Genomic DNA, 20,412 nt, shown 5'->3' with positions numbered 1-20,412 from the left:
CCATTATTCAAATTATTCGAGTTTCATCTTGATTTAAAATAAGTTAAATTTATATAAAGAGAGTCGAGAAATTTAAGTATAGCTTGATTCTTTTTTTTTTTTTTTTTTGAAGAGAATAGCTTGATTCATTTTATTCTTATACCAAATTTATTATTTAATAAATAAATTAATTAATTTTTAACACGTGATTAATTAAATTGCGTACTGCTTAGAGGAGTAGTCCAGTTTCAACACCGCCATATATTGATTTAATAGCTGTTAATTTCAGGAAGTAACGCCCAACCAATGGTGTGAAGAACAACTACCTTTAAAAGCTGTTGCAGAAACTAATATGATTCGTAATCATAACAACTCAAGTTCGAATTGTCCAGTTTTAGTGGCCCAGTAGTCATCGTTTGATCCGACCCAAAAAAACAAATTTAAGATATTTTTTTAAATAAAAAAGCATTGAGGGACGTGGACTCTCACCGATAGCCACATCATCATAAAAACGTCACTCAGCAACGACACGGAAGACCACTGACCTCCACGCGCAAAAGCACACCAAAAATTACGAATTCTGACAAATCAGATTACGCCGCGTAGACACATCGACGGTAGAGCCCATAGTAAATAATAGAGGCGTCCTCACCGTAACTTGTCTCATCTCTCGTCTAGAAATTCGACTTTTGATTTTTTTAGCGGAGAAAGAAAAAGAGAGAAACAGAGTGTGGAAAGAAGAGGAAAAGAAAGTAATGGAGAAGTACACGCAGATCTGGTTAGCTTTGGGGACCTTAGCCTTGTTTGCCGTATCAGCTCTAGCAGACGACGTCCTTGTGCTCACAGAAGATAACTTCGAGAAGGAAGTTGGTCAAGACAGAGGCGCTCTTGTCGAATTCTATGCTCCTTGGTAAAATTTTTATCACTCATTCTTACAAATCTTTGTTCTGATTTTGGTTTCCATAGCCGATTTCACTTGTTGAATACAAGTTAAGATTGATGGTTTCACATGCCGATCAGCTACCTTAGTTAATTGATCTATAGATCTGTTTAACCTTGCTAGTCAATGACTGCGAAACTTCTTTAGCTAGTTTGTATTTGATTTTACTTTTAGTTATGAGCCCGTATGCATTTGATATCATCATTTCATGAAGGGATACTAATAGAAATGGAATTATGAGATCGTTTCCTGAGCTGTCTAAGCTGATTTATGCCTTGAGATTAAGTAATTCAGGGAAATTATGAGATAAACAATTTTCAATTTTAATGGGTCATGTTCAACTTTAGGATTGTAGTATATATGAGAAAACGTTTTTTTTTTTTTTTTTTTTGTGCGTTTTAAGACCTATAGGAAGTTGTTTCAAGGCTTTAAGTGGACATTTTGTGAGATTTTTGCCATGCCATTTGAGTTTGAATGATGTCTTTATTTGTACATCTTTGTTGCGAGAATGAGGATTCTTAAATGTGCTACTAAGTTCCTGATAAGTGTGGACTGTATTTGGACAACGTTCGATGTAACAGGTGTGGACATTGTAAAAAGCTCGCTCCTGAGTATGAGAAACTTGGATCAAGCTTTAAGAAGTCAAAGTCTGTTTTGATTGGAAAAGTAAGCTCTTTATTATTGATACTTAATGATTGTTTTTATCTTGTGTTGTGTAAATGTACTATTCCCTTTATAAGTGCTTATGCAAACATTGTTATCATATTTACTAATTTGGCACGTTATTATCTGCTAATTTGGCACAATCTTGATGCATGTAGGTGGACTGTGATGAGCACAAGAGCCTATGCAGTAAATATGGGGTGTCTGGATACCCAACAATTCAATGGTTTCCTAAAGGATCTCTGGAGCCCAAAAAGTGAGAATAACTAAACTACATAATAGCAGAAAGAATATGGGGATGCTTCAATTATTTGTCTTTCTTTTTAGTTATATTGACTATATGAAAAGTGATAAACATGATTCTATGGTATTGATAGGTATGAAGGGCCACGTACTGCAGAATCACTTGCTGAGTTTGTGAATAATGAAGGAGGTAATGATCTTTGCTTTTCAAAAATAAGTTAATAAGAGGAAATTTATATTTTGTGGACTTGTTTATTTGTTATTGTGATCACTGGAGCATTTGTTGTCTAGATAACTTAGATGTTATGCAATTAAATCCCTCTTTCTGTAAGAGTGCAGAGAGTTGAGTTGGAGGTGAGGCCTTCTATGGCTTCTTGTTCTTCATCTTTTTCAGGTGTCTTCTTTTGTTTCTTAATTGCATGAAATCCCCTTCATTCAATGGTATTGTGATGCTTGGCCAGAATTTCTTCAGATAATGTGCTTCCCAGGGGCTATTCTCTGTTCCCTCTAAGCTGATTATATCTAAGAAAAAACTGGTGGATATCTTCCAATTTCATGCTTCACCATTATTGTATTGCAGTTTAAGGCTATCTGCTTAAAATACTTGTATACTGGAAGAAAAAAGTAAATTATAAGTGCCTGATCAGATCATATATACTCTTTACAGGGACCAATGTGAAGATAGCTGCAGTCCCATCCAATGTTGTGGTGCTGACAGCTGATAATTTTGATGAGGTTGTCTTGGATGAAACCAAGGATGTATTGGTGGAGTTTTATGCACCATGGTAAGCATGTCTGGCCTTTATATATTGACAACTCGGATAAGTGAAATATCATGGCTTTTAGTAGCTTCTAATTATTTCTCAATTCTCATGTCATCTTAATTTGGTGGTGTCTTTTGTTGATTGATTTTTGAACTTTGCTTCTTCCAGGTGTGGCCATTGCAAGAGTCTTGCTCCCGTACGTGATACATCCCCCATCCACATACTCGTATCATATTTTTGTGTTGATATCTTACACAAGCAATGACCTGAAATCTTGTTTTGTATTGGCAGACATATGAAAAGGTGGCCACAGCATTTAAATTGGAGGAAGATGTAGTTATTGCCAATCTAGATGCTGACAAATATAGGGATATAGCTGAAAAGTAAGGGACACGTAGTTTATGATCTAATGTATCTAATGCTAGGGTTATCAACATCAATTGTTCATTGGAACAGTGTTAATTGTCTATATATTATGTGCAGGTATGGAGTAAGTGGGTACCCAACACTGAAATTCTTTCCAAAAGGCAACAAAGCTGGGGAAGACTATGAGGCTGGGAGAGACTTAGAAGACTTTGTCAGTTTCATTAATGAAAAGAGTGGAACCAGTCGCGATGGAAAAGGACAACTTACCTCAAAGGTTAGTTATTGCATTAGACACTGGAAGTTCAACTTTTTCTTTTTGTTTGCTTAAATTATTTAAGTTTCTAATGACAGGCTGGCATAGTTGAATCATTGGATGCTTTGGTGAAAGAGTTTGTAGCAGCTGGTAATGATGAAAAGAAACCAGTGTTTTCCCGAATAGAAGAGGAAGTTGAGAAATTAGAGGGTTCCAGTGCAAGGTAGTAACTAATGGTGTGGGCTGTTCTGTTCAAGCTTTGTATTGAACTATGTGGCTTCCTCACTGCTTATTCTTATGATGTCTAAAAATTTTGTTAAACTATTGTTAAAAACTATAGTAGATCGAGCGCTCAACCTTTCATATCAAATATCTTATTAACCTAGTGTATGACCATATTCCCCTGTTTCTTTTAGGCATGGAAAGATTTACTTGAAAGTTGCTAAGAGCTGTATGGCTAAAGGTTCTGATTATGCCAAGAAGGAAATTGAGCGGCTGCACCGCATACTTGAAAAGGTAACATTATTAGGACTAATTTCTCAGTTGAGTTGTATTGGTTTAAATAATTATCCTTCTAGCATTTTGAGATATCAACATTGAGGCAAAAATTCTCCAATCGAGCTCAGAAATAGTTGTACAATACTTTTTGATGAATTCTATCCAATATATAGTGTTTTTTTTATTATTATCATGGACTGAAGCAAATATGTATTGAATATGTATAATTTTGCTGATTGATTGCTTTGCCCTTTTTGATTTGCTTGATTAATTGTGCAGTCAATCAGCCCAGCAAAGGCGGATGAGCTCACCCTCAAGAAGAATATCTTGGCGACATTTGCTTGATCTTATGATCTTCCAGTTTTCTGGGGTTTGGTTCCCCCAATAGCCTCTCTTCGATCGTCCATCATTTACTTCGAAATTCTTGTAGCAAGGCTTCTTCACACAGTAAACAGCATTTTGAGAACCTCAACTAGCTAGTGCATTTATTTTATATTGCCTTATTTAATCTGTGCACTGTACTTTTTTTAACAAAATGACCAGATATTCGATTTTCGAGATAAACTCCACGATATTTCACGAGCCTTTTCCTAACCCGGCCCTTCGTATTACTGTCCAATCGACTCTCTGCTTGCTGCTTACTTTTTTGGTGCGTATTTCTTTGTGCCGACAGATAAAATGTTGCTAGTGCATATGATGATTATAGAATCGAGATAAGAAACATGGTCAATGAAATTACTGTTCTGATTAATAACACATTAAAAGTAAATGATCATTGCATTTGTATTTTCAGTTCGTCCTGTAATAACTTCCATTGACATTCGCATTGATGAGGCAGAAACTAGAACGGCAAAAACCGTGGTAGACAAAGTTGTGGTGATAATGAAATTTCATGCAACGAACTTCCATTAACACATTCTCACTGATGAGGTAGAAAGTGAAACAACAAAAGCCATAGTAGACACCGGATAAAACAAATTGGTGCTCATTCCCCTAAAACACAATGGCAAAACAGAATCTTCCACGGGCACCTAGAATCTATTCTATTACAAAGACGGGAAAAAGGATCGAACAGAAACAACAAGAAGGTAAAACACAACTGCTGAATCTACTGTTTGCATATGCTTGGGTATGACAAAAAGAATAACACTGAACAGTATACATTGCTTATTTACAAATTACAACTTCGCTAACCTAAACTTAGTCGGAGCTCATCAACATCACAAGATTGACCAACTAGCAAGCTACAGTGTATGGTAAGATCCGGATAACCTTTTTGGGTCAATGAAACCGTCTAGGTATGCAACGCACAAGCATTCTCTCCATGCAGTAAAGACAATGACCTTATACAAAACTCACAAATATGGGTGAATTCAATGGACAAAAAAAATCTGTTACGGATGGCAAAAGCAAAGTCTTACAAGATGTGGTCAGCAAGTATGATAGGTGGATCCAATGTGTGTTTAACTCCCAGTTTCATCCCCTTTTATATTCATATTCAACACTCTGCATGATTTTCCACCATTAAATTCAGGTTCTGATGCACTCATCGAAGAACAGTCATCAATCTGATAATCTCTGTCATCAACCAAGGACTTCATATATGAGCATGGTCGCTCTTCAGCTTCCATATTAGATACAGGCTCCTGCCCTGAACCAAAAGGCAATTCAAATGATGATGATCCAAGAGGTTGTGTCCTCATCTGCACAGATCGCAAGAGTGCAGCCCTCCTCAAGTCAGCTGAGTGGCAAATATCACTAGGTGATGATGGGAACCGACCCTCAGAATCTGAACCTCGTTGGCGAGGTTGTGAGCAAGTGACGCTATTGACAGTGCAGCCATGTGCTGGATATGAGCTGGTAGAAGGAGCACAAGAGAATCCACCAAATGGTCTTTGGTACCTATAGGGAGAGACTGGACTTGTGGGCAGACTATCAGGCTGGGATGAGCAAATATTTGTGGGGGTCTCGCAAAACCTAGAATCTTCAGAGTCTTCTGACATTGGTGAATACTGCAAGGACATTTCGTCCCTGAAATGTAAAATTTAAGGAAACATAACGAGTGTGAGGGATCAAACAAAAACAGTGAGCTTTCCAATAACTAAAATGACAATGAACTATTTACCAATGTTTTTAATACAATATAATGCCACAAAAATTATATAGAACAAGCATTTCTACATAAAAGAATTATGCGTAGTGTTTGCAATCGACGACAAAACTATGACAGAAAACTGCACCCATGTATAAGCACACTACAAAAAAGAAAAGGAGACTTTGCAACATGATATAATTTTTTTCAGATTAATAGAGTTTCAAATGACACTTTCTATAACTTCACATATTTCCTAAAAATAGTTCATACCACAATAATTTTCCCACTGAAGAGCTGCCAAAAGAATGGGTTCTGGAAAAATCACAGGAAAGAACTCTTGTATAACAAAGTGAAGTTAATATCATGATAAGCCATCATTATCGTATCAGTTCTAAAGCCAAAACAATTCCATAGTAGTCACATTCATTCAAATGAAATTTTGGCAAAGGCTAGGAACCAGCATGAAGCGATATACTGAGGGCAACAATTACAGAACAAAGCAGGAATTTAGCAAATGTTTTTCAAATATTATGCCGTTCATGAATCAACATTACCTAGATAAGCAGACCTTATTAGCAAATTATATTTCATACTGCACATAGGATGACATATAGAAGTACAGTGAATGTCTATGGGCCTGAGTTAATGAGGTTCCAAAACAAGAAAAATAAGCTGCTAAGGCTTACTCCTTATACTTCCTAAAGGCAACAATGATGAAAAGTAAATGCAGGTGCAATAATAGAGTTCCAGAAGTGCATGTATGAGCAATTGTTCCCACAAATTGTTTGCCTGCGGTGCACAACAACATGATGCATCAAGTATGGGAAGCTTTCCTGCTGGTACTAGATACCCTAGCCTAAAAGGCAACACCTACTGTTAAACAATCTAAAACCATTTGAAGCTTTTGTGTCATTTTTAGGGCTGCAATATATATATATATATATATATATATAAACACGAACCAAGAGGTGTTAGCCCTCCTAGTAAGTGCACTTCTTGAGGATCAAATTTGTTTTCTCACCTTTACAAGAATGGAGAACAAATGAACAGAAAATTTCTATATTTCTAGTGATTCACAGCAGAGATTATCTTAAGAACTATGTGGTGATTATGTTAAACGCTTAACTAACTAAACGATCCAATATATCATAGTTATCAGATATAGATTAGAACAAAACCCAAATGAGTAAATTGGCATCCTCAAATGTGATTAAAATCAGATTCCCAATCCTCAAATGTGATTAAAATCAGATTCCCCTTTCACTGCAGAAAGAAATACAAAAGCAGCTATTAGTCTGTTATAACCGGATAAACAAAGTTACAGCCTTGTGTTGATTGGCCATTGAAGGAGTACAAACAATCCATGAGTGCTATATCACCTGATGAGTAGTAATATAACAGTACTCCAGAAATTAAGCTATAGCACTGCAAATTACCATTTGCATTCCACTGTCACTGATCCCTCCAAACATTAGCATTTCCAGAAATTATGAGAAATTTTCATGAATTGAAAGTGCATTGCGTGATTCACTAATTAATAGAATAAACTCTTAATATAGGAGAAATGCTGCAGAAGGTTTCAATCTCCCAGATGACGTTTTTTTCAAGTGAAACCAAGAATTCACCTGGCATAAAACATGCCTTCAGACCTTGCCGGAGATTCCATAAGATTTTCAGAAAGTGGGTCTCCAACAGTTAATCCATTCAAGCTAGATGCCATTATCTGCAGAAAACAACAAAATTTAGACAAAAAAAAGGATCAAAATGCAAATATCTATGCAATATAAACTTGATAGTAAAATCTCTTAATTAATTGAATAAAGAAACATTTTATTCCTACTTAATTGATAAAAAATCAAAACAAGACAACAAAATTCCAAATCATAACAAGGGGAAAAAAAACTTCACCGAGAGTGAAAAACAAAGTAAAGTTCAACAAACAAAAGTAAAAGCATTTTAAGAAAACCTAGTTCAAATCTCCAGAACAATATTGCCCATGAACAAAAAATTCAGAAATGAAAGTAAAGCTCACAAAATTAGAAGAAAATCAGTAAGAATTGAAAATTATATAATCTTAAACTAAAAAAGAGACTGATAAAGATAAAGGACAAACCTCACTTAGATAGCGCTTGTGAGAATGTAGATTGTCGAGATAGACCTCGTCTTCGGGATCTCTACTTCGCTTCCCATTTGGCGACGCCGTTGATGGCGGTGTTGAGTTCGAATCCGAGCCCATTTTACTTTTTTTTTTTTCCTTATTTGATTAAAAAGCAAATCAAATTCAATAATTTCATCTTGTTGCTAACACCAAAAAAGTAATCACAATCTAATATATAATTAAGACAAGGAAATTTTGTGTTCTTGTCGCGTTGGATACCGCGGAAAAAAGCCAAAACGCCAGGAGTTTTGTTCAACAGTCACCAGATTGTAAGTTCGTGACAGAAGTATCACTTTGGAACTCAGACCCCCTGTTGTCTCTTAACTGAAGGATAAATGCACAAGCAAGCAGATATTATGTACCAAAAAAAAAAGAAAAAGAAAAAGAAAAATACATCAGCAGTTGTTGACACGTGTCTAAAGAGGGTTATTTATTACTATATTTCCCCTTCCGTCCTATAACTTATACAAAATTTAATTACTGTAATTAAATTATAATTTTTATTTTATTTTTCTTTTTCTAATATAATTAGAATTCCATTCAAACTCAAGTAATTTAATATTAAATCGTTATAATTATTTATCTAATGTTAAAGGTAATAAGCTATTTAATGTTGATGGGGCTGTAAGAGGAAAACGTGGTCCGGCTGGTATTGGTAGGGTTTTGAGAAGTTTTCTTAGCGTGGTTAATTGTTTTCATCGATGGGTGGGAATTTTAGACTCTAATGAAGCTGAATTATTGGCAATTTTGAAGGCTGCTGAGTTATTTTGTCATCCACTACAAAAAAAATGCAAAATTGCGACCGATTTTTGCGACCGACTTAATTCGGTCGCAATTTTGAGACCGATTTGCGACTTATAAGCCACCGGTCGCAAAATTTGGCGCTGAAAATTCCCGCGAGAATGGTTAATGATTTGCGACCTCTGTACTACGGATTTGCGACCGATTTTGCGACCGATTTGCGACTAAATGTTCTTCTGTCGCAAAACTTCGCGCGTAAAAAATGGGCCAAAGTTCTGAGACCGATTGGAGACTACATTGCGACCGATTTTTTGCGACCGATATAGTTAGTCGCAAATCGGTCGCAAATTTTGAGCCTAGTCAAACGACGTCGGCTCATTAAAAATTGCGACTGATAGTTATAACATTTGCGACCGATATGTCGGTCGCAAAATTTAGGGCTTTAAGCGTCGGGCCCTCTCTTTTTTCTTTCTTCTTCTTTCTCTCTTCTCCTTTCTCCTCTCCTCTCCTCCGTCCGCAGCGCCACTCCGGCCCCTCCTGACACCGTTCCAGCCCGCCTGACGCAGGCAGCCCCGCTCGCTTTGCACTCCGGTCAGCCTGTTGCGAAAATCTGAGGTTAGTTTTATTTTGCGATTAATTTTTCCAATTTTTTTTTTCGATTTTATTTGTTTTTATTGTATTTATTTATGGTTGATTTTGTATATAGAGTTGCGATTAGAATTTTTTTATGGTATTATTATTATTATTATTATTATTATTATTATTATTATTATTATTATTATTATTATTATTATTATTATTATTATTATTATTATTATTATTATTACTGTTCCTATTATTATTATAATTATTTGTATTATTGTTGTTGTTATTATTACTAATATTATTAACATTATTATTATTATTATTATTGTGATTGTTATTATTATTATTATTATTGTTATTATTATTATTATTACTACTGTTCTTATTATTATTATTATTAGTATTATTATTATTATTATTATTGTTGTTGTTGTTATTAATATTATTATTAATGTTATTATTATTATTATTGTGATTGTTATTATTATTAATTATTATTAGTATTATTGTTATTGTTATTGTTGTTGTTATTATTATGATTAGTATTATTATTATTAGTATTATTGTTGTTGTTATTAATATTATTATTCTTAATGTTATTATTATTATTATTGTGATTGTTATTATTATTATTATTATTAGTATTATTGTTATTGTTATTGTTGTTGTTATTATTATTATTGGTATTATTGTTATTGTTGTTGTGTTATTATTATTATTATTGTGAATGTACTTGTTATTATTATTATTAGTATTATTGTTAATGTTGTTGTTGTTATTTTTTATTTTAATTTAACATATATATATGCAACTTAAATAAATTAAAAATTGAGAGTTTCAGTCAACAAAAAGCCGTAATTATATATTGTTACATATTTTATTTAAAAAATGAAAAAAAATTTAAAAATTGTGCTATATATAAAATTAATAACCCTTAATATCCAAGCAAATAGATAAATATCATTTTTATCATACAAATTTGACTAAATTGAATTGAATAAAATAGAACGCGCCATTAATATTTAGGAAAAACGACATTTGGAGATACATTCGAGTGATATCGAGCGATAAAAATTTTAATTTTCAAATTACATTAATTTATGCAATTTTACCGATGGGTGATAATGAAATTTAGCAACAAAATTGAATGTGATTAGTGAGAACGCCAAATTTTTTTCCTTATTCAATCTCTATTTTTATTTATCTTTTCTAAAAAAACATTTTATTCATTAAAATTGCATTTTCTTTTTGCTTTAAAGTTCTATTTTATTAATATAAAATCTAGTAATCAATACATATAAAACTATTGTAAATATATAGTAGAATGATTTTTACAGTTGTTATTAGGAGAGAAAAACAATATTTTAAAGGTTCTAAATATATTGTGGTTGATTTATTATATATATTTTTTTGTTAGGACTTTTAATGAAAAATGTGAAATTAACATTTAGTAGTTTTTCTTATTTCAACATTTATTTACTAAAAAAATTGTTGAATGTATAAAAAAATAAACTCATTTTATCCATCAAAATTTCTCAAATCTAATAAGTTGATCTAATTTTTAATAACTTATAAAATACCTTTCACAAATTCATCAAAGTTTAAAATTGAACCGAAATAATTAAATTATTAAAAAAATTTAATCAAACTTTGATAGATACTTTAGTAGACCATTTCAAAGTCTTGCAACCAGTTCGGAAAAGTTTCAAAGTTTCAAAGCAAGTGTCATTTGAAATATACAGAATATAAATATTATGGGATTGAAAATGAAAGCAATTTTCTTTTTATTATATAATATTTTACATTTTATTCAAGTTAATCGAAAAAGAAATATAAAAGAAATATGCAAATGCGACGTGTACTTAAGAGTTTTCAGTTTTCAATATATGCTCCAAACTACAAAAACTAATTGTAAATATCTTAAAATCAGTGTATACGTAGTTGATGCATAAAAACTAACTCTGTGAAAGTACTGAACAAAAATAATAACAAGTACAAAAACTAATTGCTCCAATTTTTTTTTTTTTTTTGAAGAATAATTGGAATGTATATAAATAATTTTTTGTGTGTTTTAGGTTATTACATGTTCTTAATTATTGGCAACTCTTTCTTGAGAAGTTTTGGCTGTGTTTTTCTTTATTTTATATTATTGTCGTTATTTTTCTTAAATATGTTTTTGACTTAAATGCATGATGAGTTTGGATTGGAGGCCTAGTAGTGGCCATTTTGCCTTTGGAGAATGTTGGTATGATATAGAAGTGTTTATTGATTTGTTTTTGTATTTGAGATTTAATTGTGTTGTGCCGAAATGCTGCCGAATTTTTTTCCCAAAAATTCAATATGTAGAATAGTACACTTACCTTTATTACAGTAGTCTTTGTATTCAATAAATGAACTTAGTGATTTTACATTTATATATAGTTACCCTTATTATAGAAATAACCTTAGTTACTTATAAGTATTGTAAATTGAACATTACATTAGGTGCATGTTTTAAGGATGATTTAGACTAATGCAATTACATGACACGACCCTTTATAAACACATTGTTAATTAGGTAAAAAAAAATGCAAAATAATCGAGATTGGATGTACTGGAGGTTCGAGGTCAATGGGATATTAAGACAAGAGTTTCTGCAAGGATTGGAGGCGTTTATACAGTTTGCAGTTGGTAATCCCAGTTTTATGGATGGTAATAAGTTGAGGTGTCCATGTAATCACAAGAAGTGTCGAAATCGAGCCTTCTTAGACATCGATACAGTGAACCTTCATTTGTGCAAACATTGGGTTCGTGGAAAATTATTACGAATGGATACATCATGGTGAAGCTCGAGTTGCCAGTGGATCAAGCCACTCCATTCCGGTAAGTTTAGAAGTTCAGCCTTATCAATTTCTGTATGGTAATCAATGCAATGATATGGTAATCGATGCGAGTAGAGTACAATGTGAATGGGATAATATGGAGGAATCGCCAAACGTAGCAGCACAACAATTGTTTGACATGCTAAGTGCAAGCTAACAGTGAACTGTGGCCTGGATGCAAGAATCATTCAGTTCTGTCTGTTGTTGCACGATTACTACACATGAAAGCGGAGCACCATTTTTCAGAAAGGTGTTACGATGATTTGTGCAGTTAGCAAAAGAAATGTTGCCTGAAGGCCATTCAATGGTTGATAATTTTATTGGACAAAAAAATTAGTTCGGGGGTGGGACTACCGGTAGAAAAGATTGATTGTTGTCGTAATAATTGTATGATATTCTGGGGTGTTGACTCGGAATTCAGAGAATGCAAGTTTTGTAATCTTCCAAGATATCAACGGCGAGGTCAAGGGACTGGTAGAGAACAAAAAGAGAAGGCTTTCAAGAAGATGTATTATTTCCCTCTTATTCCTCGCCTTCAAAGATTATATGCATCTAAGGCGACAGCTGAACACATGACATGGCATGCTTTGCATGAATATGAGGATGGTATAATGACTCATCCGTCAGACTCTGAAGCGTGGAAACATTTTGATAACATTCATCCTGTGTTTGCTGCTGATATGAGAAACGTGAGATTGGGGCTTTGTACTGATGGGTTTCAGCCGTTTGGCCAATCAGGACAGCAATATTCATCATGGCCTGTCATTGTGACAACCGTATAATCTACCACTGTCAATGTGTATGAAAGATGAATATATGTTTTTGTGTGTTATTGTTCCTGGGCCTACTAATCCAAAACAGAAAATTGATGTGTTTCTGCAGCCTTTGATTGCTGAACTTAATTATTTATGGGAATATGGGGTTGAAACATTCGATGTTTCGACCAATCAGGAATTTCATAATGCGAGCCGCTTTGCTTTGGACCATCAGTGATTTTTCAGCTTTTGGAATGTTATCTGGGTGGAAGTACGGCTGGCAAATTGGCTTGTCCTCACTGCATGGAAAACACTAATGCATTTACACTAAAGAATGGAGGTAAACAATGTTGGTTTGATTGTCATCGCAAATTCTTACCAGAATCTCACCCTTGGAGGAGAAATCGACAATGCTTTAGAAAGAACACGACTATTGTTGAACCCCCTCCACTTGTGAAGTCTGGAGCACAAATATTACAAGAAATTGAAGATCTGGGGCTTATGAAAGTTACAGCGTTAGGTGCAGATGAGGTAAATACAAGAATTGGCAGGAATAGCGGGGTGGAAAAAGCGAAGCATCTTCTGGGATTTGCCATACTGGAGTTCACTTCTTATTCGTCATAACCTTGATGTCATGCACATAGAAAAAAATGTGTTTGAAAATCTGTTCAACACTGTCATGAACATTGAAGGGAAAACCAAGGATAATGCAAAAGCGAGAGCAGACATGAAGGAAATTTGTCGTCGACCGGAACCTCGAGCAATCTGTACTTACTGGTAAGTTTCCGAAGGCATGTTATGTTTAGATAAACCCCAAAGGCAATTATTGTGCGAATGGTTACGATCATTAAGGTTTCCAGATGGCTACTGTTCAAATATGGGTAGATGTGTGGACATGAGGAAGTACAGATTGTATGGCATGAAAAGCCATGACTGCCATGTTTTCATGCAAAGATTGATCCCTGTGGCATTTCGGGAATTATTACCAGGGAAAAATTTGGGAAGCAATGACAGAATTGAGTCTCTTTTTCAAGGAATTGACGATGACTGTTATCCGATGCGATGATATGGACCAATTAGCGCGAGAAATCCCAGTAGTGATGTGCAAGTTGGAGCGAATTTTTCCACCCGGCTTTTTTGATTCTATGGAACATCTACCGGTTCATTTGCCCTATGAATGTCGTTTAGCAGGACCGGTACAATATCGATGGATGTATCCATTTGAGAGGTGATTCACTAACATTTCATTCTAATGATTACATCATTTTTTTGAACTTATACTTACATATGGCATTGTACAATCACAGACACCTACAGAAATTAAAAAGAATGTGCGCAATAAGGCAAAGGTCGAGGGATCCATTTGCAATGCATATTTGGTGGAAGAAGCTTCCACAATCTGTTCACACTACTTTGACCAACATTTTTCACCAAGCATCGGAGAGTGCCACGTAACGATGACGGAGGAGATCGCGTTCAATCTGAGTTTGAAGGAAATCTAAAAATTTTCACCTACCCTGGGCGTACGATTGGTAAATAAAAAAAAGACGATTGACTGATGCAGAGATACAAGCGGCTCAAACCTATATTTTATTGAATTGCGAAGAGATCACACCATATGTACAGTAAGTATAAATAATGTAAACATTCAAAACTTGACGTGGGCCGTTGTTAAATCGTACTTATGCTAATATGGTTCGTTGATAAATAGGAAATAATCAATCTTCTGCGGCTTCAAAATCTCAATTTGACTGATACTGCAGTTGATGCAAAGCTGGACACGGAATTTGCAGAATGGTTCAAATATTATGTAAGTTACTTTCAATGTACACAACACGGAATGTACATTTATTAAATCTGACTCATGTCATTACTATTTCCCATAGGCTCGAAGCTCGGAAAGCGATATTCGTAACAGATTTATTACGGATCTGGCAAAGGGGCCATTACCGGTTGCTAATGCCTACTCTGGCTACTTTGTAAACGGTTACAAGTTTCACACTGAGGGTTATGGGAGAAGCAGAAAGACAATGAACAGCGGTGTGTGCATAAAGGGATCAAACTACAGTGACGTGTCAAACGATTTTTATGGGAAATTGGTTGAGGTTTTGGAGTTAGAATATCCAGGCCTACCAATGAAGTGCACAATCTTATTCAAATGTGAATGGTTTGATCCTACGCCAAACATTGGCACGAAGGTTCATCCTAAGTATAATCTGGTTGATATTAATCAAAGAAGAAGATATACAAAGTATGAACCTTTTGTTTTGGCAATGCAAGCTGCACAGGTGTACTATGTCCCATATCCATCGTTTAAACGAGATAGATGCGATTGGATGGCAGTGTGTAAAATCAAGGCTAGATCAGTTGTTCATGCACTTGAAACGAAACAATCTTCTTCACTCGCAGTATCGGAGGCATTTCAAGAAGTTAGGGTTGAAACGCAACCGATGCAAGTTGTTGAAGATTTAACAGATAGATTGGATGATGAAAGCCGATCTTATGTTGAAATAGGACCATCAGATGATGAAGAGGAAGAAGATCAAATCATCATGGGTTCCTCAGAAGACGAATATGAAGAAGAGGAAGCTGATGAAGAGGAGGAGGAAGCAGATGATATTCAAGACACTTAAAACTTAGAGCAATTTTACTGTTACAAATTGATAAATGTATATGTAATTAATATTATTAATGAAGAATTTCAATGGTATTAACTTTCTTTACTCATATTTACCACATGTTCTACAATTCATATAATTGTATAAATTCATTTTATCTAGGTTCTGATATCTGCAGTACAGATGGCTAGAGGCAGACCGTTTGATTCTGACGCGTCCGGCAGTGGTTCGCGTGGAGGTCATGGCCCTGGACGCAGTGCCCGTGGACGAGGAGGGTCGATCCCTCGTCCTTCGTCAGGTACGTCTGGGGCTTCGTCATCTGCTCAGCGACCAGTACTGCCGCCATCACATCCTTCTTCAGGTACGTCTGGGGCTTCATCCTCTGCTCAGCGTCCAGTACTGCCGCCATCACAGCCTTCTGCTCCTTCCTCTTCTGGACCAGTACAGACTCCACCAGCTGCACAGTCACCTACTGTGCAAGGTAATCATAAATGTCATAACTGTCATTTTAATTATATATTAATTATCTAAAAATTTATAACATTTGTCATTTCTTTTGCAGCTTCATCAGATCCACGTATCACCCTCAGTTTGGTAGCGGGACAGTAAGTACTTATTCAAATTTTCTGCAGGCATATTTTGTAATTATATTTTGTACTTATTCATAACTGTGATGCTTTCGTGTAATTATATTTCACTTCTGTTTTTTTTTTCAGCATATATCCATTCTCGAGCAGCGAGGCAAATTTTGAAGATAATCAAGCTACAGCTGCATAAAGAAGGATACACATGGGATGCCGTACCACAAGAGGCGAGAGACTTTTATTGGGAGGAGTTCCAGGTACTCTTTGGTTTAAGTTATATCATCATTCAATGTTTACAATTCAAGATATATCCTTAGTGTTTAAACGCTATATTTCATTTTTTTGCAGAAACATTTCATATGGGACGAGGCCATTACGGCTATGCTGAAAGTAGCCTGGGAGAAGATATGCGCCGATCGATACGCTGACTTCACCTATAGGATGAGAAAAAGCGGTAAGAAGCAGCAGTGCGTGTCTCAGGAGATATGGGAGAGCTGGCAAAAGGCTTGGGAGGATCCTGCATTCAAGAGAAAGCGGGAGATATTTGCACAAAACAGGCGCAGTGAGACTGGCGGTGATGGAGCAGGACCTTCGCGACACACAGGCGGATCTATATCTGCTATAGAGACAGCTCGATTATTAGTAAGTGAACTAGTCCCTTTACAAGAAACTGATGTTTAATGAAAGGACACTATATATATTAATATATCATGCATAAAAATTCATTACAGGCTAAAGAATTAGGTCGTGAGCCCACACCGATGGAGGTGTTTACATACACTCACACGAAGGACCACGATCGTAATACCTTTGTCGACAGACGTGCGCTGAGCGTCAATGTAAGTAACAATGAATAATATTTACATTTACCCTCTAATCATTGCGAAGATGTACAAAGTTGAATATAATAAAGCTTGCAATTGCATTGATTAATTAATTTTTGTTTTCAGGAGAACTATACTACAGCTCGGGAGCGTATTGTTACTTCTCAGACCGATGAATCCGAAGCTGAGTCAAGAATTGACGAGGTAGCGCTTTATCTCGAGGCTGTAGGGGGCGAGAAGAAGAGGAAGGTATACGGCATCGGGTCTCAGGCATCACAGTTTTACACTGGCTCAGCAGCTCACGCTTCTACAGCCAGCGCAGCACGACAGCCGGAGCACTGACTCGCACTGTGATGATGATATACGGGCTCAGCTTGCTGATCAGCAGAGACAGATTGCAGAGCTTAGAGCGCATGTGATGCGGCTGTCCGGTGAGCACCGTGCTGGTACTTCTCCTCTGATCCTGCGCCTGCTACAGACCGACATGTTTCGACGTCTCAGCAGCCACTATCGGCTCCTGATCCCGATGCTGCAGACGATACCTTGGTCACCCCTCCTGGCGCTACATCACATCCAGCAGGTACTCCTCCCGGCGATCCGACATCGGGAGATCCGACATCGGATCCTGCAGATGAGCAGCAGCATATATAGATTTGATTTTGGATTTTATTTTTTCATTTGTATTTTCATATTTTAATTTGTTCAGAACAATAAAAGTTACATTTTTATACTGTTCTTGAATGGTTGTGTGATATATATGCATTTATGTCAACTTTCACAGGTGCAGAAATTTTGGTTTCAAAATAATATTTAATTTTTTTATTTTTTTTCATTTTTGCGACCGATTTGCGACCGATTTGATACCAAAAGTAAAATTAAATTTATTTGCGACCGATTTGCGACCGATTTAAAAAAATTGCGACCGATATTCTGCGACCAAATTTGCGACTGAATTTCCAATTAAACCACGACCAAAAATTGCGACCGATTATTCAATTTTGCGACCGATTTATCGGTATCTAATTTGCGACCGATTGTCTCATCGGTCGCAAAATTATTTTGCGACCAGTATTTAAATCGGTCGCTACATGAAATTAGCGACCGATATTGGCCATTTTGCGACCGATTGTCGGTCGCAAAATGGCGTTTTTTTTGTAGTGTGTTAAATATGAAAAAAATGATAATTTATAAAAATCGTCGGTGATCAACGATAATTAATAAATTAAAAAATATGTATTTATAAAATTTAATAAATTTGTCAATATTCAAAAAATGTTCTCCTTTTTTGAAAATGGGAAATTATTTTCCTCATAAATACTTAGTTTTTTTGTCCTTAAAAATATATATCGTTAACTTATTTTCTTAAACGCCCCAAATAATAAAAAATTATAAAAAATATTTTCCTACAAGCTATTTTATGAAAACAAATGAAACTTAAATTAATCTAAATTTTCTTTATCATTTTAATATATTAAATTACTTTTAAATATATATTAATCAAATATTTAAATTACATTTTAAATAATTGAAAATAACCCTAGTGCTAAATTTGGTACACGAAATTTAATAAAATAAGGTGTGAAATGAAAAAAAAATGTTATGAAAATGAGCTAATTAATTAAAATTATGCGTCCTATTTCAAGTCCATTCTCTTCTTATTCATACCCTCCGCCATCTATACAAGTAAACAATAAATGTGGAAATAAAATTTAATTATTTATCTAATTTGATGCAACGAACATACCCTAAAGTTGTTACGAATCAAATGGAGTGCCCTCTAAACTCCGATGGTCCTCTATCTAAGGACACGTAACCTAGAATGAAAAGAGCAGCTCAGCAGATCAGTACAGTAATATTTGGGAATGATAGATGGAGATGGCGTCACTGAAACTCACATGTGGTATGAGGAAAAAACAGTATGGTGGGGCCTACACTCACATGTGCTCTCATTTGGTAATTCCAAACTCTCATCCCAAAATTGAAACTACTCCAACCGAAAGTGTTTCTTTTTGTGCAAGTGTGGGGATCACATGTTTATATGCTTGTCTTTTCTTAACATTTCATTTATTTTTTAATTCATTCAAAACTTTCATTGTGCCAAAATATTAAGAAATCACTAAATTAATGAAAATAAGTGTGATTTAGAATATTCGAATTCGAAATCTCTCACTTTTCACGTGAATGAAAAGACCAACCAAATCACCATCTGATTAACTTTTTTTTTTTTACTCACTAATAACTTATATAAAGAAAGCCTCTTTCCTGTCAAATAAATTTTAAAATTCAGTACCAATTTAAAGATTGATTTTCTTTTTAGCCATAATTAATAATTTGAGGTCGGAGTTCAATTCCTAACAATGTAATATTTAATTTCTATTTCTATTTTTTATTTAGTGGGTTGTATTGTACATGATGGGCTTATAATGAATTATACTCTTTGATTATGGCTTTCAAGTAGAAAATTTATTATAAATAATATCGAATGTCAAAAAAAAATATGAGTCATCCATACATCAGAATAATCCAATTAAACCATTAAAATTATTGAGTTTTAAAGCTAAATTTATTAGCAAAGTATTAATTCTACATATATGTGTACGTGACTAATCGTAAATGTTGCATATTTTAATCATTTAATAGCTTAATTATTTTTAATCATTTAAAACATATTTCAATGGTGCAATTATCTAATACTAAAAATATATATATCAATCAATACTTATTGATTTTTTTTTCCTGTAGCCACCTATATTTGAAAGCGGTTAGCTTTGATTACATCTGGCTCGAATATTGCAGTCTATATAAAGCAATTCTCCCGGTGTGATAATTTTCATTCCAACACTTGCATTTGAGATCTTTGATTAAGGGAGGAAAAGTTTCAACTGTTCCATTTTAATTAGAAGTTTTAGTATATAATAAGAATTCAATAATTAATTATAAGAATATTTAACAATTTCATCTTCTATAACAGGCAAATTGAGTTTTGATTAACGTTTCATAAGTGAAAAGGACATGAGACTAATGTCTTTTTCCTTGTCATTGTTTCTATTATTGATTTATTTATGAGCATTTGTTTTTAAATTTTTTTAATAGGGTATATTATAGATATGTCCAGTCCATGGATAGTAGGATAAAATGTAACAGTCAAGTCTCCCAATCTCACGAAACGCACCATAAAAACAAACATTCTTACTGCATTAAGGTTTCGTTCATAATTAAATTTAAAAAATATTTATTTTTATTTTTTATTTTAAAAATTATTTTAAAAAATTGTTTGATTTTTTCTTTGTTTTTTAAATGATGATTAACATTAAGTATTGCAAGCACAACTGTGGTTGTCAAAAATAGTTCAAACTAAATGCCAAACACGTATTAGTAAGTGGAAAACTCGGACATGAGAGTTTTACTGCACAATTTAAGCATCAGTGAAAGAAAAAAAATCAATTAAACCAAACACCTTGCGATTGTAATTTGCCTTAATTACT

General features: G+C 34.4%; 2 protein-coding genes across 3 annotated transcripts; one reads left to right on the top strand and one right to left on the bottom strand.

Moving 5' to 3' along the window:
- The first annotated feature begins 649 nt into the window (after positions 1–649).
- On the top strand, positions 650–4,270 carry LOC105642598 (putative protein disulfide-isomerase A6). The gene is made up of 11 exons (XM_012227473.4): positions 650–889; positions 1,501–1,585; positions 1,741–1,838; positions 1,960–2,015; positions 2,493–2,610; positions 2,758–2,785; positions 2,881–2,972; positions 3,073–3,229; positions 3,307–3,431; positions 3,625–3,724; positions 3,986–4,270. Exons 1-11 carry the CDS (start codon positions 735–737, stop codon positions 4,049–4,051), a joined length of 1,080 nt encoding a protein of 359 aa, XP_012082863.1. The 5' UTR covers positions 650–734; the 3' UTR covers positions 4,052–4,270.
- Positions 4,271–4,795: 525 nt separating this feature from the next.
- On the bottom strand, positions 4,796–8,229 carry LOC149491814 (uncharacterized). 2 transcript variants are annotated; one of them, XM_012227472.4, is made up of 3 exons: positions 7,915–8,229; positions 7,427–7,524; positions 4,796–5,737 (listed from the first exon to the last, which is right to left on the bottom strand). In XM_012227472.4, the coding sequence occupies exons 1-3, from the start codon at positions 8,035–8,037 to the stop codon at positions 5,170–5,172; spliced, it is 789 nt and encodes a 262-aa protein (XP_012082862.1). In that variant the 5' UTR covers positions 8,038–8,229; the 3' UTR covers positions 4,796–5,169. The 2 variants fall into 2 exon arrangements, with proteins under 2 accessions (XP_012082862.1, XP_020538506.1); XM_020682847.2 differs by lacking the exons at positions 7,427–7,524; positions 7,915–8,229 and adding an exon at positions 6,072–7,420.
- Positions 8,230–20,412: the final 12,183 nt, after the last annotated feature.

Source organism: Jatropha curcas, unplaced genomic scaffold (assembly GCF_041381405.1).
Source record: "Jatropha curcas cultivar XTBG-Jc1 unplaced genomic scaffold, XTBG_Jcur_1.0 HiC_scaffold_534_pilon, whole genome shotgun sequence".
Classification (NCBI taxonomy): domain Eukaryota; kingdom Viridiplantae; phylum Streptophyta; class Magnoliopsida; order Malpighiales; family Euphorbiaceae; genus Jatropha; species Jatropha curcas.
This window is presented reverse-complemented; position numbering and strand designations above follow the sequence as displayed.